This window comes from Coturnix japonica, chromosome 9 (assembly GCF_001577835.2).
Source record: "Coturnix japonica isolate 7356 chromosome 9, Coturnix japonica 2.1, whole genome shotgun sequence".
NCBI lineage: Eukaryota > Metazoa > Chordata > Aves > Galliformes > Phasianidae > Coturnix > Coturnix japonica.
Window position 1 is genome coordinate 11,101,509 of NC_029524.1, and position 17,542 is coordinate 11,119,050.

At 56.2% G+C, this 17,542-nt stretch overlaps 2 protein-coding genes across 2 annotated transcripts; both read left to right on the forward strand.

The window, feature by feature from the left end:
• The first annotated feature begins 8,384 nt into the window (after nucleotides 1-8,384).
• Nucleotides 8,385-12,909, forward strand: LRRC15 (leucine rich repeat containing 15). Its single transcript, XM_015871869.2, has 2 exons — nucleotides 8,385-9,030; nucleotides 10,108-12,909. The coding sequence occupies exons 1-2, from the start codon at nucleotides 9,027-9,029 to the stop codon at nucleotides 11,805-11,807; spliced, it is 1,704 nt and encodes a 567-aa protein (XP_015727355.1). The 5' UTR covers nucleotides 8,385-9,026; the 3' UTR covers nucleotides 11,808-12,909.
• A 115-nt stretch (nucleotides 12,910-13,024) lies between these two features.
• CPN2 (carboxypeptidase N subunit 2) lies at nucleotides 13,025-15,928 on the forward strand. The gene is made up of 2 exons (XM_015871868.2): nucleotides 13,025-13,735; nucleotides 14,123-15,928. The coding sequence occupies exons 1-2, from the start codon at nucleotides 13,475-13,477 to the stop codon at nucleotides 15,746-15,748; spliced, it is 1,887 nt and encodes a 628-aa protein (XP_015727354.1). The 5' UTR covers nucleotides 13,025-13,474; the 3' UTR covers nucleotides 15,749-15,928.
• Nucleotides 15,929-17,542: the final 1,614 nt, after the last annotated feature.

The window sequence follows — 17,542 nt, forward strand, 5'->3', positions numbered from 1 at the left end:
TGTTTCATCGAGTTTTCCTTTCTTCCCTCTGATGGAGATGTCATGTTTTGTTCTGCCACTGATTCATTGCTTGTTGCCCAGTATAGCTCAGCCCTTTCTGGAAATCTCTTGCCTGGAAGAACAGAGGAAATCCTTATTTAGATCCCACCTCCACTCACCCCGGCAAAAGGGAGCTCCAGGTCATTGTCCAACAAATGCAGCAAGTGCCAGATAGCAGCGAGGAAAAGCACATGACAGGTCTTCCCAGCAGCAAGGGCTCCTCAGGAAAAGCACATGGGAAGGCTTTCCCCAGCCCTGCTGCTTCTTCCTTACATCCCATCTAAACCAGTGGGTGGCTGATCATGTTGGGTGCACACAGCGTCTGCCTGTGTCCTGCTTTTCCTCCTGCTGGGCTCACTGCCTGCACCTTGTGTGCTGCACCTGTGACCCTTTGTGTGCTCTGCCCTTCCCACCTCACCTCTGCCACATGTCACAGTGGCTGTTTGAAGACTTTTGTTACCACTTGCAGCAGTGACTGATCGACTGAGTCCCACTGAATGCAGCTTGTTTGGAGGCTTGGTGCATTACCATCATCACCGCTAACTTGGAGCATGGCTGTACCTCTCCCATCCCAGCCCTCTGGCACCTTCAGGAGCTGCATCTCGCATCCTGCTCCTCCCTGTCCCCGGGGCAAGGAGCAGCTGGGTGGTGGCAAACATGCTGTGAGGCTTTGGCCACAGGACCTCCAGTGGAGTGCTCTGCTGTGGGAGCGTGTGTGGGAGCTGGCTGAGAGGCAGGAGCGTGGGATCCTCTGGATGACATGATGGGGAGTTGGCCGTGTCTCCCCCACAGCCCATGGACAGCACATCTCACCCGGGGCAGCTGATTCAGCAGCTGTGATATCAGCATGCAGCATTTCCTAGGGATTACAGAATAGGAGGAGAGATGGAGCTAAACCCATGCGCACATGGGATGAGTGCTGGGGCTGCAAATATCTACAAACTCAAAGAGAGGAAGGGGCCAGAAGCTTCATCCAAGAGATGGGCAAATGGTCTCAGTTTTCTCAACCAAAACCTGAATTTGCATCCCCTGGCTGGGTGTTTCTGAGCAATGAGCCTTCACACAACCTCATGTGACACAGCCTCGTGTGGGACACACTGTCACAGCCCTGCTTTGCTGCAGGGAAAGATGATCCCAGCTGCAGCTGGGGATGCTGCCACCAGGTTGGGCCCCTCTTGAGCAGTTGCTGCTGCAGGATCCTCGTGTTTTGTACCTTGTTTCTCTTAGAAGATAAAAGCCTGGAGCAGGGAGCAGCTCCACAGCCTTCTTCCCAGGCTGGGGATGGGGCTGGTACAGACTGAGCACCCCTCAGCCCTGCTCCAGCCTGTCCTGCCCCAGCTCACAGCACCCACACCCCACTTGGACAAGTTCTTTCTGATTCAGTTGTTGCTGCTCACAGCGGATTTGGCTGCAATCCATGCATTCCTTCCAGGCTAGCACTACCCTGGGCCTGGGCCAAGCCTTGCTGCTATCTCTTGAAGCAGCCTGGAGCAGCGCTGTGCAGCTCTGCCAACCCCACTGGAGCTTGTATGCAGAAATGTTGGCTTTGAGGGGCTTTGAGTCCTGCTCTGGGGGCAGCCCCTTCTGTGTGCTGTCCTGGAGGGATCCATTTCCTGGCTATACCCCTCACTGCAGTGCCCATGAGTTCTCAGAAGGTAGAACCTCTGCCCAACACCTGGGGCAGATGGAGATGGACTGTCAGAACCTGTGAACAGCCCTGGCCCTTCATGCTTGAGCTGAACCAGTTGCAGAGCCTGAGTCTAGGCTCTAGCCTGAGGCTAGGATATTTCACAAAGGGCAGGTGGGGGTTATGGAGAGGGCTGTGGGGGGGAAAACTCAGTATTCACCCCCAAGGGCCAAATGCACTTTCCTCCATTCCTTGGTACACACTCTAGCCTACAAGTCCTGCTGCTAGCCCAGCTCTGTAACTCCAGGCTTTCTTCTGAGAGCCCAGTTCTCAGCCCTCAGTGTCAGAATGACTTGGGTTGGAACCCACACCACCTTTTTAGTAAAGAATTTCTTCCTAATTTTTAACCTACATTTCCCCTCTTTAATTAAAACAAACAAAAACATTCACTTTCAAAAGTGTAATAAGTTTATTCCTTGTAAGCTCCTTTCAGGTATTAGAGGGCTGTAGTAAGATCTGCCAGTAGCCTTCTCTTCTCCAGGCTGAAACCCATCTCCCTCTTCCTCTCTGCATAGGGGAAGATGCTCCAGCCCTATGGTCATCTTCATGGCCTTTCTCTGGGTGTCATTTCTTCCTTCAAGCTGCAGCACTTTGCTTGGTGCTATCAGCAAAGTGGCTGAGGGCACACTCAATCCCACAGTCCAGGTCTTTGAAGAACACCAGAGCCAGGACAGGATATTTTCTTTCAATATTAGGAAAACCAATTATTTTAGATACCAGGTATTTTTCAGCAACACTGTGTGAAAGACACAGAGGCAGGAGGGATGTGACTATCGCAACATATGTTCTTTCTCCAATATCATCTGCAAGACATCATCCACCTGATTCAACTTGAAGTAGATCTGCTGGAGTTCCAAGTCGGAGACGCTGAATGAGAGACGCCAGCTCACATTCATGCACAGGTTCTTAAATCTCTCTGTAATGCTGTGACTCCTTTCGGGCCCCTGCCAGAAATCCTTGTGTCCTGGAGCATCTCTGAGGCTCTGGGTCCTGGAGTCCATCTGTAGTGCTATAATAGGATGCAAAGCACTGCAGTAATAGCAGAGTAGCAAAGCCTTTGGCTACAGCAAATGAGAACAGGCCCAAATACAGCAGACACAGAACTGAAGGAAAAGAGCTGCTTACCTTTGGAAGGCATCAGATAGGCAGGGATATCAGTAAGAGATGCTCTCGCCTTCACTGCCAACCTTTAAATGAGGTCTGGGAAGGGGTGCATTCTGCCTCCTGGTCATCCAGGTACGCTGCATGCACCTGGAGCTCCCTAGGTTGGCCCTGCTTTCCCACCAGGTGCTCAGTCACCACTATCAGTCCATGACTTACATTTTTGCTACACTCCACCCCACCATGGCATGAACTGAGCAGGTTGAAGGTAAGTCCTTTCCATTACAGTGATCCAGTACACTGTCACACTGTGTACAATTGACCTATTGCAGCAAACTGACAAAATATAAGAGGATTAATGATTAGTTCTTGGTTGAGGTTCATGTTCCTTTGTGGGCCAGTACTCGATGGTTCTCCAGAGGCACATCGTTGCTTGGACCAGGGAAGGTTCAGCTCACATTCATCAGTGCCATGTAGGCCACTGTGGGGTGTCACACTGATCTTCTAGTAACACTGGAGCATCTTGATGTCATGTTGCTCCTCACAGTGATGCTGAGGACTGAGAGAGACTCACAGGGAGTGGCACTGTACAGTCGGAATAATGCAAGAATAGTTATATATAGTTAGAATAATACAAGAATAGTTGTAAATAGATGCCAGAGGGTATCTATGGGAAAAACTCACCAACTCTGAGGCCTTCAGTCAATACAGAAAATGTTGAGGCTCACCACCAGAACTCCACAAAGGAGAAATCTCATAAAGGAGATGCTGCCTTAGTGGTGGTCAGCCCTTAAATGGGATCTAGGAGAGATGGAGTCAAGCTGCACCCCGTCCCAGAGCACAGCTGAATTACCTTCACCTGTGCTCCCACAGCTGACCCAGCACTTGCTTCAGATGGTTTAATCAGAGGTTCAGGCTGTGATTATCAGTTTCCCACACAGGCACAGATGTTTCAGAGTAAAGGGTAGGTCCACCCTCCATGGCAAGATACAGGCTGTGTTCCTGTCCTGGATCAACACTTCAGCTTGTACTGGGGCACATCCCAGCCATCTGTACCATACCCTTTGGCCTGGTATCTGAGGCTGCATAACCATACTAAGTATCAAAGTGGGTTGGGGGGAGGCCTTTTCAAACCAGATTGTCTCAGTGGAGGGATGGTATGCTACTGCTCTGTGTTTGCTCAGGTTACCCTTGCTGGACCATCTGTATACCAGGCATCTTCAGGAATGGGATATTTGTTTTCCTGAACAGGACTCTTCTCCAATGGAGTGACCTTTGTCTCTTCTGGCACATCGCTGTGACACAACACCGGGGCTACCATCTTCTGGAGATTTTCTTCCAATGGTGAAGAAGACAAACTACTCTTCTGGCTGAGATAGGTGACCCATCGTGCCCTTGTCTTAGGAAGGTGGGTCAGATCTTTCACACACCCCTGAACTAGCATGGTGGTCTTAGCTATGAGTTCAGATGTTTGGGTTATTGGCTCCACCTGTAATGCAGAGTAGGCACCCATTAACTTTTTCCTCAGTCACACTGTTCCTTTATTCTGCTCCATGCCAAACCTGTGACCAGAATCCAACTGGAGTTTAGAAAGTATTTTGGTGCTGCCATAAGCTCCAGCCAAACCCATCCTGAGCTGCATGGACATCTGGAAGGGTAGGATCAAATATCCCCAGTGCCTGGGCCTGTTTATCAGCCAGCTTTGCTTGCTGCAATGCCACCTGTTCTGTTCTCCCCTAGTCCCATCTTTGGTCTTTGTGAGTTGATTCAAAGGCCTCAGCTGCATGAGGTGGGGTATAAAGGAACACCAGTATCCCAGCACACCCCTAAACTCTTGCAGCTGCCATGGCACGGCAGGGACTGGGAATGCCTCAACCTTGCCTATTATTGCACTGACCAAATGACATCCAGGAATTTTACCAACAAAGCCGGTCCTTGCACTTTTGGTGGGTTTAAGGCCTGCCCTTTTTCTTGTAAGTGAGCAGGTAATGAGTCTACTGCCTTTCCTAATGCCTCCAGTGAGTCAGACATCAACACGAGATCATCAATATAGCAGTACAGTGTGATGTTATAAGGATTATGCCACTCTGCTAAGTCATGCACCACTCACCACTAAGTTATGACAACATGTTGGTGAACACAAGTACCTTTGCAGCAGGACCTGAGAGGTCCACTGCCTGCCTCCCCACATAAATGCAAACTGGTCTTGTGATTCTTCATGAACTGGAATAGTAAAGAATGCACTTGCCAAATCTAGGACACAATGGGCACAATAGGAGGTTTCTACCTCCCAATTCAATGTGTCCATCAGTGAGGAAACATTGGGTACAGCTGCACAAATGGGCAGCATGACCTAATCCAGTTTTTTAATCCACTGCCATTCTCCATGTGCCATCTGAGGGAATTATATGGGCTATATGCAGGTCTTACGATCCCTCCTTTTTCTAGCTCCTGAACCATTCTACAGATCTCTTCCCACTGCTGCTACTCTGCTTTCCTTGGTTGTCAAGAAGTTTTGTCCTAACTAACTCAACATTATTGAAGGAGATATTATAAGGGGACCATTGTCTCTTATAGGTCCTCATTCTTCAATAATCCGTGCAGCACTCAGCCACAGGGAACCCAGGAATCCCAGGGTTTCCCCAGGAGTTCCTCTTTTGGTGTATTAGGGGTCCCAGTGACCACCTGACATGTAACCATTTTAAGGTTCTACATCATAAATAAGTATCAACCTGGCTCACCATGTGTAATGCATGGTAGGGCAGAATAGGGTAGAAAGTACTGCAGTAATAGTAGCATGGCAAGGTGCTTGGCTACAGCAAATGAAAACAAGGCCCAAATGCAGCAGATACAGAAATGAAAAAGAGATGCTTACCTTCAGAAACCTCAGATAGGCAGAGATCACCAGTGAGTTGTTCTCACCTTCCCCCTGCCAACCCTTAAATGAGGTCTGGGAAGGGATGGATCCTGACTCCACCTCTTCCATTCACTCAGGCACATTGCGTTCAGCTGAGCTCCCTGGGTTGGCCCTGCCTTCCCACCAGGTGCTCCATCATTGCTTCAGGCCATGACTCAGATACACCATTAGTTTAGCTTTCTCCTCTGTGGACTTCTCTAGCTTTACTTTCAGCTCATGCAGCTTAGTTTGGTGGTAACCTGTGTGTTTGTTGTCCCAGCACCTCCTGTTCCTGCTGCCTTTTCAAGAACTCTGTTTTCAGGCAACAGCTCTAATGCCTGATTTCTTCCACCTTGCACCCAAGCAGATCCCACTCTGCAGAAATATTCTTCATCCCCACTGCTCTTCTCCTGCCCCTTTATATCATCCTGCTCCTGTGTGCTGAGGACCTTCAGTTCTCTGTCCCAAGAGAGCATCCCTCCTGGCACGATGCATTGATTGCAGGGTTGCTGTCTGGATAGAACAAGAGGAAATGGTTTCATACTGAAAGATGGGATGTTTAGACTAGATGTAAGGAAGAAGCTGTCTGCACAAAGGGTGGTGAGGCACTGGTACGGGCTGCACAGAGAGGCAGTGGATGCCCCAAACATGAAGACACCCAAGGTCAGGCTGGATGGGGCTCTGAGCATCTGATGGAGCTGTAGGTGTCCCTGTTCAGTGCAGAGGGTTGGACCAGATGGCACCTAAGAGTCCTTTCCAATTCAAATTGTCTTATGATTCTGCGACCTCTGCTTCTCTCTACCCTGCTCCCCTTCCTTCACACAGCTGGGTTTGGCCCCACACCCTGAGTCCCTGGGGGCAGATGGGTGCTTTTCAGAGCAGGGAGGGTGGTTTGCAGGGGTTAAAAATACCTGGGGCTGTCCTTGACCTACACTGGAGAGAGTGGGGAGCGTGGAGGAGTCCACTCCCTCCACCAAATGCAGCTCAGAGCAGGAGGTTCCTGTGGGTTCTGCTTGTCAGCAGCACATCTCTGCAAACTCCTGCAGCCCAAGGGGACCCCATGGCTGGGGGGGTGCACTGTGGTGGGGCTGTCACTGTGCGGTGGTGCTGAGCGTGGTGCACTCAGCTGGTAGGCAGATGAGTAATGCTCTCCTCCGGCCAAGCCCACAAGCTGCTAAGTTTAGCGGTGAGTTGTATTTTTCCAAGCTGTCTCGAGTCCCTCGGTGATTCAGAGCTGCTCAGCTTTGCTGCACCAGCAGCCCCAGCTGTGTGAATGTGTTGGGATGGGGCCAGCACGGATGCAGCCGGGACTGTCCCAGTTCTGGGCTGTGAGACAAAACAAGGTGACATCACATTGTTGGGACTTGGAGGTACCAGGTGTTGAGCACTCCTTCCCTGCCTGTCTCTGCTCCTCTCCCTTGCTTATAGCCAGGGGGTGCACAGTCATGCCAGCCTCTGCCCATGCTTTCCCTGCAGAAGTGCCCTAGGGCTGTTCCCTGTGCACCATGCCCTGCATGCATCCTTTCTGCCAGAAGGGTTTGGGGGGTGCTGTCACATTCTGCCCCAGCGCCATGTGCTGCATCTGCCCCTGCTGGGGCCGCGCTGCTTGGAAGCTGCTGAGTGTGACATTCCTCTGTCAGACCAGGTCCGGGGTGGTGCTTTTCCAGCTGCACTGGGTTTAGATTTCTATGTGCCTCTCTGGAAGCTGTGTGCCTGGAGGGTGACTCAGAGCGGGCAGCAGCCCAGCAGTTCTAGCAGTGGGCAGCCAGAGCTGGCAGAAAAGGGGCGATAAGGCCGGGCCAGCCCCACTCTGTACCAGGGTGCAAGACAGCTCCCAGCCACTGTCTGACCTCCCAGTGCATCACTCATGGAAGCAGGGAGTCTATTTTGGGAATGGCATCTCTGGGAAAATCTGCTGCATCAAAGGCATGAGAAGTAAAGCAGTTGGGGACAGTGTTTTCAAAATGCCTATTTTCCATCCCAGCTTTTCTCCTGGGTGCACGCAGCCGAGCAGCAGAGGATGCTGTGTGGGCAGAGCCAGGCTGGGTGCTCCCCCTGGCACAGAGGGGACCTGCACCCCCAGAACATCCCACAGCAGCCAAGCCCCATGCTCATCCCCCTGGGAACACCCACTAGATGTGATGTGGCAGTAACTGCTGGAAAGGTCTCTCTCCCACACTCTTCTCACAGTCCAAGTCCAGCTGCAAACTGCTGTCTTCATCTCTGCAGCCTGCAGGGTCTCCTTGCCCTGCGTGCCACCAGCCCAGCTGGCATGGCACACTGCACAGAGAGGCAGAGAACAAGTGACTCTGCACCCAGCACCCGTGTTGTGCTGAAGAGTGTGTTCAGAGGCAACGCTGTGCTGTTCCCATCTCAGGCAGCTCATTAGGGTGTCTGGGACCTGAGCTGCTGCGGAAACGTGGGTGGGCTGAGATGAGATTAGAGGCAGCCGGGAAGTCCCACTGCCCCGTGGTTAGCACAGGGCTGCTGCTGGCTCAGAACAAGGCACCATGTGCTGGTTTTCCCATGCTGATATCTCTTGAACTTCTGCTTGTGGCTGCTGCTGGATCAGGCTGCCTGGGAGAGGTAGACACAGGGCAGCCAGGCAGGTGGTGAGGCTGAAGGAAGAGCAGGGCTGGGTGTAGGGTTTTGTGCCCCACTCCCCACTCTCTGTGGTGCTGGGCTCCATCACCATGTGCCACGGCTCAGAGGGGCTGTGCTTGTGGGCACCAATCCTCACTGGCCAACACCTCATGGGTGAGCTATGCTGTGGGCACCTCAAAGCTGTGCAGAATCCAGAGGCATAACACACTCCTGCCTGCTGTGGCTGGAGACCCTCTGCACAGTGCTGTGAGGGGGCTGTGCACAGCTGCAGGTCCTAAGGGGACTGCAGTGGGTGAGGTGGGTGCTGTGATGTACCGAGGTGATGCTGGCAGCAGCGGGGCAGGATGGTGCTCCAGTGAGTCACAGTCCCTGGCTGTGTGCTGGGGGGCTGCAGGGCTGAGCTGCACGCAACGTGCTGGCTGACGTGCACGGCGTGTTCTCAGGGCCGACTGCTTGTCTTCAAGTGAGAGGGTTCACAAGCAAGATCCCAGCCACTCCATCTCCCAGTCAGTCACTGTGTTTGCTGAGGAAGTGTGAGCTGGAAGCCGCTCTGCTGCAGTGATTTCCGTAACCCTGCTGCTGCCCCTGTGCTGATTCATTGATTTGGACGGGTTATATACTGGGAGGGGAAGCGTGAACCGCACTCGGCGCTCCTGCCAGCACGGAGCTGTGCTCTCTCAGTGCTCGCGGCTGCAGGACATGGGTAAGTCTCCCTTCTGCTGTAAGCCCCCCCAGAGCAGCCTTGAGACCCCCAGGGACCCTCAGAGCATCACCAAGGGGTGGGAGAGTGGTTGGGTGGTGTGCACACTGAGCACCTTTTGGTGAGCGGGAGGTTTTTGTCCTACAAGGGTTCTTCAACAAACTGAATTTAGGTGGGCAAAGTTTCTTAATTGATAACCCATAAAGAATGAGAAATGGGGGGACAGAAGCTTAGGGGGGCTGAGGTTAGTATCGCTTGGATGCTGATGGGTTGGTTGTTCATCTCCTTGGTCTGCAATTTTTTGTCCCTAAAAAGAGAAAGGGAGGTAAATTGCTTTCAGCTGTCTTTCCTGAACTGCCCTCCAGTTGGATGCTTCGTGAGCTTACTTACAGGGAGTTACATGAGCTGTGCTTTTGATGTGCAAAGCGTTTGGTGGAGTTTATAAGCTGCTTGCTATAAACAAAACTGTTCTGGGATGCAGATTGTTTCCATATGTGAGCCATAAGCTGTGCTGGTTGCAGAGGGCTCCTCCCTACCCTCCAGCAACAGGCTCTTCCCTGCACTCCTGTGTAGTCCCAGCCATGCCCAGCTGAGCCCTGCTTTGTGCCTGGGAAGCGCAGGTTTCCTCCTGTCGTGTGCCACTGGGAGCTGCCAGCTGGGCACAGACTGCTGCTGTACCCATGGGTGGGCTCCCAGGGCAGGAAGGAGGGGAGAATGACCTTGGTGTGTGCAAATACATGATGGCATAGCAAAGCCCTTTTCCTCCAGTAGCTCCTGTGGCAGCCCTGGGCTCTTCTGGTGCTGGTGACTGCTGGTTTGGGGCTCTCCACCTTTTGGAGATGCTGGCAGCATCAGGACCAGCTCACCAAGCTCACTGCAAAACAGGAAACCACACTTGCAGCTGCTGGAGGAGCGGGACACGCCAGGGATGCCACTAATAGCTGTGGTGTGGCAGCAAGGCGCTGCAGCCGGCTCTGCCCTGCCTGGCCTAGAACTCCTGGGAAGGAGTGTGCCTGGCCCTGGGAAGGCAGCACCCATCCCGGGGTGGGTGCTGAGCCTCCTTCTTTCTTTTCACTGCAGGCCTCATGGAGCAGGGAGGTTGGTGGCTGCTGCTGCTGCTGCTGCTGGGCTTCCACCCAGCCTGCGGGCAGTGCCCGGAGCAGTGCCAGTGTGTCCGCACTGCCCAGGTGGAGTGCTCCGGCGCCAGCATCACCGCTGTGCCCAGCCCCATCCCCGCCAATGCGATGACCCTGCAGATCATCAACACGCGCATCACCGAGCTGGGTGAGGCATCCTTTGGCAACGCCTCCCTGCTCATTGGGCTGCGGATCGAGAAGAACGACCTGCAGCGCGTCAGCCCCGACGCCTTCCAGCACCTGCCCGACCTGCGCTACCTCAGCCTGGCCAGCAACAAGCTGCAGGAGCTCCCGGTGCAGGTCTTTCAGCCCCTGGGCAAGCTGGAGTCGCTGCTCCTCTCCAGCAATCAGCTGCTCCGCGTGGAGCCCGACCACTTCGCCCATCTGAGCAACCTGAAGGAGCTGCAGCTGCACGGGAACAACCTACGGGAGCTGACGGAGGGGCTGTTTGACCAGCTCGCCAGCCTCACCAAGCTCAACCTGGCCCGCAACAACCTCGACCGCCTGCCACCCCGCGCCTTCGAGCGGCTGCCTCAGCTGCAGGTGCTGCGGCTCTATGAGAACCAGCTGCGGCACATCCCGGCAGGTGCCTTTGATGCACTGCCCGAGCTGCAGGAGCTGGGCCTGCACCAGAACCAGCTGGAGATGCTGTCCCCAGAGCTCTTCGTGCACAACGGGAACCTGCAGAAGCTCTACCTCTCCAACAACCTCCTCACTGCGCTGCCTGCCGGCATCTTCCTGCCGCTGCGTGCCCTCTCCAAGATCACCCTGCACGTCAACCGCCTGCGTGACATCTCCCCAGCCGCCTTCGGCCCCATGCCCAACCTGCGGGAGCTGTGGCTCTATGAGAACGAGTTGGCTGCTCTCCCCGCTGCCGTCTTCAGCAACCTCACCCAACTGCAGCTCCTGGTGCTCAGCAAGAACCAGCTCCGATCGCTGGCTCCGGGGGCTTTCCGGGGGCTAGGTGAGCTGCTGGAGCTCTCGCTGCACTCCAATGCCCTGCGCCGGCTGGATGCTGGAGTGCTGGGGGGAATGCCCAAGCTGCAGAACATCTCCCTGCAGAACAACCGCCTGCAGACGCTGCCCCGAGGCTTCTTCACTGCCACTCCGAGGCTGCAGCACATCCAGCTGCACGCCAACAACTTGGAGAGCCTGCCTGCAGGCATCTTCTCCCCGCTGGCCGCCGTGCGGGAGGTGAAGCTGCACAACAACTCGTGGCGTTGTGATCAGGCCATCCTGCCCCTGCGCGCCTGGCTGGAGGCCAACCCCAGCAAGGTGGGTGACAGCCCCCCAGTGTGTGCCCAGCCGGCCCCGCTGCGAGGAACACCCATTGCCGGGCTGCAGCAGGACCAGATACCCACTGCCCGGCCCAGCACCCCGCTGCCTGCCCGCCCCTCCCAGGAAACACTGCCATCAGGGCCCCCCACCACGCTGACGGCCACTGCTGTGTCTCAGGAGGAGGAGGAGGAGGAGGAAGGCAGGGGGTGGTGGGGGCTGACGCGCACACAGAGCACGGTGGTGGGGGCCATCATTGTTCTGGTGTGCGTGGCCCTGCTCTGTGCCCTCGTGGCACTGGTGGTGTACGGCTGTAGAAAGAAGAGCCACGTGGTGCTGATGAGGATGAAAGCACCCAATGAAGCCTGATTCCCCATGAGCTCTGGGGACAGTGGTGCTGCTGAGGGACCCAGAGCTGGATGGACAGCATCACTCCATGTGCCACGTCCGCTGTGCTGCTCTGCTTCACTGAGCCCGTGCTCTGCAAGCAGGGTGTCAACCACTGGTGTCCCCTTGGCTGCCCTGTCCCCAGCCCCTCCTGCCTCCATGTACAATCCCTTCTTAGGGCCAGCAGCCATAGTACGGGGTGCTGAGTAGCAGAGCAGGGAGCAGCAGCCTGGCCACAGAGTGCTGGGACTCCCCCTCCCTCACCTCACATCATCCCCTTGAGCTGTCCCCAGCCCCATGCCCTCAGCCTGTGCTGAGGTGTGAAGCCATCACACAGGGCCAGGATCTAAGCACACACCCTCATCCCAAGAAGGGCTGTGTGTGCCTTTGCAGCTCAGCCCTGCAGGGCTGGGCTGCCTCTGCTTGGCTTTGAGCCTGATGCGCTCCATGGTGGCACACCCCAGTGACTTGGCTGCATCCACGCTGCCCTCCCTGCCTGCAGGCAGCACAGCGAGAGCGGAGCATCTTCCTCTGCCTCCAGCAGAGTCCTTGTTCTCACACGCCTGTGTTTCCCATGCCAGCAGCACTGCGGGACTGCGTGTGCCCTGGGCATCCACCAACTGCAGCCCTACCCAGCACAGCCGCACCCTCTCCTCTCCTTGTTCTCAGCCCTGAGAGTGCCCACTCTGTGCCTGCTCCTGCTGCCTTCTCCCAGCCTGAATGCTGCTGGTGGCATAAGGCAGGAGGGTAAAGCCCTGCTCTGCAAGGTCTGGCTGTGGGCAGGTGGGACTGCATTGCCCCAGCAGCTACTGTGCCTCCTCCAACCAGCAAGGCACAGCCACAGCTCCATGTGTGGCACTGGGCCGTATGGGGTATGGTACTCTGGGACAAGAGTTTCAGTGGGTGGTGCTGCTTGTTCCACTCCAGGAGCCAGTGTTGGCACAAGCAAAGATGCAGTTGTGTGTATGTGATGGGATGGATGCTCTTCTGCGCTGAGACCTGCACAACAACTGCAAGCAGGATTCTGCCTTGGGGCTGTTCGGTACCACTCTGTGACCATTAAAGCACAGTTGTCCAAATCCAAGAGCTGTTTGTTTACTTCTCTGTGGTGAGAGGCACCCTTGGTATGAGCCAGCAGGGAGAGGAGCTCTGATTTCCTGCCTCTCTCTAGCAATTCTTTCATAGTGAGAATAAGCCCATGCAGGCTGCTGGGACACTGTGAGTGTGTCATGGCTGCACAGCCCAGCTGGGCTGGGGTGAGGGAGGGCTTAGCCATCCCATGGCAGCACAATGGCTCTTGGAGGGCTAATAGGGACCTTGGCAAGCTTCCTGACAGAAATGCTAAGATCCTTGCAGCCCTCTGCATAGAGCAGGGCTTCTAAGAGTGCCTTCACCGGTGGCCCTGCCCCCCTGAACCATACCATGATGGCCCTGAGGTTTTTCCCCTTCACCAGGTGCTGCTCTGCTTCACTGAGCCATGCCAGTCCCCTCTCCTGGGCAACTCTTGCTGGTCTCATGCCTCAGTGAGTCCAATAGAGCCCAAGGACTCTCCTGTTGGGCTGCTGAAGGCAGGCATGCTGTGTTTGGTGTGGGCCTGATGCCACCACCTCAGGGCACAGCTGGGACCATGACCATGATTCCCCATTGGGATGCCTGCTTGTAGCTGCTGCCCTGCACCCCGTGTGCATTCACCTCTGTTCCCCAGGGCCGGGCTGTCTTTTGGAGTACTCCAAGGACACGGGTTGTTGTTGTTGCTGATAAGCAGAAAGGGGCAGCTCCACCCCAGCAGGAACATGTTGTCAGCTGCCTCCACATCCGCCCCAGGACACATCTTCCCTTCTCAGAGAGTTTCACTCCTGGCAGCAGGCTGTGTGCTCCCTGCTGCGGTGGTCCCCATGATGCCGCTCTCGGTAAGTGGCAGCTGTAGGCTGTGGGGCTGAGGACAGGGCTGTAGGGCAGGTGGGGAGTGCTGGAAATGCGTTGGGTGTTGGGAGGGATGGCTGGGCCCAACACTGCCCTGCAGCACTGCCATAAAGCCAGAACCCCCCCAGCTGCAGGCATCTCCGGGTGGATGTCACTGTGGTGTGGCAGTGTCCCCATCACAGCACTGTGCTGCTCAGGATGAGCACAGCATCGTGGGGTGTTCCAGCTCAGCCCTTGCACATCTACAGACACGTGCCTTTAGCAGGAGCTCAGGCTCCAGAATTTTAATGCAAAAGGAAGCTTTGGATGGGCAATTAGGAGCGCAACAGCTCAGCTGCCCTGCAGCAGGGGCTGAGGCTGCACTCCTCCTGCAGTGCAGCGTGCTGCTCCCTGCTGTGCTGGGGCTGGGAGCCCTGCTGGCCTGGGGGCTGCCCCTGCCCTGCTCCCTGCCTTGCCAGTGCTACGGCCTCGCCAGCGTCTTCTGCTCAGAGGAGAGGATGAGGGAGATCCCGGAGGGCCTGCCTGGCAATGCCACACAGCTCTTCTTTGTGGAGACAGCCCTGAGCCGCATCCGGAGCGGTGTGCTGGGCCCCAGCACCGTCCTCACCAAACTGGTGTTCATCAACAACCGCATACAGGAGCTGGAGCCTGGTGCCTTCCGTGGGCTGCCTGGCCTTGCTGAGCTGGAGCTGTCGGGCAACCCACTGCAATCCATCCACCCAGAGCTGTTGAAGGGGCTGCCCAGCCTCACTGTACTGTCCCTCAGCTCCAACGCCCTCCACTCACTGCACCCAGAACTCTTCACTGCTGTGGGCAGCCTGCAGGACCTACGCCTGCGGGGAAATAGGATCGAGGCACTGCCTCACGACATCTTCCACCCGCTGCAACGCCTCCAGGCCTTGGACCTCTCTCAGAACGTGCTGGCTGAGCTGCCCGAGGGGCTGCTGGCCCCTCTCACTGCTCTGCGCATCCTGAAGCTGAGCGACAACATGCTGGCACGGCTGCCACCCCGCGCCTTTGTAACACTAATCCACTTGGCTGAGCTGCACCTGGATGGCAACCAGCTGGCAAAGCTGCCACCTGGTGCCTTCACTGGGCTGGTGGGGCTGCGGCGGCTGCAGCTGCAGCACAACACCTTGGGCAGCCTGGCCCCTGACACCTTCCCTGGCCTTACCAACCTCACCTCCCTCAGCCTGGAGGGGAACCGCCTTACCCAGCTGCCTGCCACCCTCCTCCAGGGCACCCCGTCCCTCCTGCACCTCTCACTGGCCCGCAACCGCCTGCAGACGCTGCCCAGGGGCCTTTTTGCCAACCTGTCAGCGCTGCAGAGCCTGGTGCTGCAGCACAATGCCCTGTCCCACCTTCCCACTGCAGCCTTTCATGGGCTGACAGAGCTGACAGCACTGCAGCTGGGACACAACAACCTCTCCACACTGCCTCCTGGGCTGCTGGGTGAGCTGCCCCGCCTGACATCACTGGGACTTGAGCACAACCGCCTGTCCCACCTGCCCACGGGCTTCTTCGATGCCAATGAGGAGCTGGTGCGTGTGGGGCTGGAGAGCAACCCCTGGGTGTGTGACTGCCGCCTCGCCTACCTGCTGAGCTGGCTGCAGGTGTTTGCCGAGCCCCTAATCCACCTGCAGGCCTCCTGCACTGGCCCTGCTGCCCTCGAGGGACGGCCCCTCCTGGAGGTGACCCTCCAGCCGCAGGTGTGTGCTCGCCAGCAGGGCTGGGACGCAGCACCTGGGGAGGACACACCAGGGCAATGCACCTACAGCGACCCTGAGGGCACCCTGCATGTATCCTGCAACGCCACGAGCTGCCAGCAGCTCAGCCTTCGCCTCCCTCCTCCTCCTCGTGGGGAGGCAGCGCGGCTGGGGCCCGAGCACCAGGGTGACTGGGTGCTGCGCTCCTCCTGCGGCACGCTGCGGGTCAGCGTCCTGGTCACGGCGTGGGATGGAGAGAAGGACGTGTCACCTGGTGTCCCTGCTGCGCCCTAGGGCACGGCACTCTGCTCAGCGGGACGGTGCAGCCACTTCAGGCAGGGGAATGACGACGTGTTCTGCTTTGATATCCCCACCGTGGTCACCAGCCCCAGGGGCGGCACTGCCGGTATTTATTCACCCAGCCACGCGCTCCCCGTGTATTTCAAATATCATTAAAAAGTAGATATTAATTAATTACCCGTGTGCAGCCATTTCCCGGAGCAGAGAGCGAATAAAGTAAAGCGGCTGCGATTGCGTGGGGACGTGTCTGTGTGCCCCGATGTCCCGCTGCCTGGGCACATGCGGGCGCTGCCGCCGGCGTCTGTCGGGCGCCCGGTCCCAGCTGAGCCCTTCGCCCCGACGGCGCTGCGGCTGTACCGAGACGAGCGGTGCTGCGGCTCCACCTCGTGGCCGACGGGCAGGGGCGGTCCGGGAGCGGGCAGTAGGGGGTGGGCCCGAGGAAGGCGACGCTCATCCCGGCTGGAGGCTGCTCGCGTGCCCCGATCCTGGCACCGTGGATCGGGGTCGGCTCCGGAACGCGGTGAGGCGCGTGGGAGAAGGTGGAGTGCTTTGCCATTTGCCTGGAAACAGAGCCAGGCAAAGCAGTAGCTGAACCTAAATAAGAGCAAAGCAAAAACCAAAAAGGAAATGTTTAAATGCAGTTCACCCTAAGAAGCATTGCTTTGCTTGTCGATACAAGCAATTGCCCGAATCAAGCACGGCACTTTCTCTACAAGCCCCCCCTGTACCTGCCAGGAGCCCCCGGTGTCCCCATCAGGGCCCCTCCTCATGCTTCCAGCCAGCACCAACCCCACAACCAGCTGCCAGGACCTGGAGCCCTGGAACCCAGCAGGACCACAGGTCTCATCGCTCTTATTGGCTGAAACAAATGACTTTGGAGCAGCACCTGTTAGCTACATCAGCTGCTCCTTGAGGAAGGAAAACCGTGCCGGTCTGGAGAACTTTGTGTTTCCCTGGATGTGAATGGCCAAGTGGTGCAGGCAGATAACGCCTGGGAGCAAGCTGCATCCTCACCAGCAGTGCCTGGGCTGCTCCCCGTGCTGTGCTGGGCGTTATCTCCCCCAGCAGCCCCAAAGCCAAGCCTCGTGCCTGGCCATGGATAAGGAGCTTCCCCCCAGGTGAGGGGACCCTTAGCCCTGTGCCTCACTCCCTGCATAGCGCAGTGTGCCGGCAGCTGGACTTGTCTGGGAGCGCTCAGGTATGTGACGTGAAATGCTTGAAAATGTGCTGGGAGGGGCAGTTCTGGGGATCCGCTTCCCTGTGTCTCTGATCCTGGGACCACTTCTGGTCTCTGAAGGCTTATTCATGAAGGCTTGCAAGTAGCTGGCACTGCCGCTGCATGGCTGAGCTACTGCCCTGCTGAGCGCTGGTCTCTTTATTCTATTATTATGATACATGATAGAAGGGTCCTGAGAGCTGAACAACAGGGTGGTGCCACGGCTCATGAACTGTGGACACACATTTTGTTGTTCTTCATAACCAACTTTTGGAACCCTTTTTCCAGGATGATGAACCAGCATTTCCTTTTCCTTTTCTTCCTCTGCTTCCATCCCCACAAATGCCAAAGTCAAACCCTGGGTGCAGATCCATATGAAACGCCCAAGGATTACCAGGAGGTCTACAGAGGGTCCAAAAATGATGTCAAGGAGGTTCCAAAGATTGCAAAGTCCTTCATTTCTGAGATGATTTTTGTGCAAACCAGCATCACTGCCATCAGGAAAGGCGCCTTCAGGTACATGCCTGTCACGGGTTACTTAGATTTACCTATGCCCGTGACAGGGGAAGCCA

Excerpts from the sequence above, each read along its gene's own strand:
- CPN2 (XM_015871868.2), top strand. The coding sequence starts at position 13,475 with ATGCCTGCTTGTAGCTGCTGCCCTGCACCCCGTGTGCATTCACCTCTG. Across the intron at positions 13,736-14,122 it reads TCCCCATGATGCCGCTCTCG|TGCAGCGTGCTGCTCCCTGC; the intron begins GTAAGTGGCAGC and ends CTCCTCCTGCAG.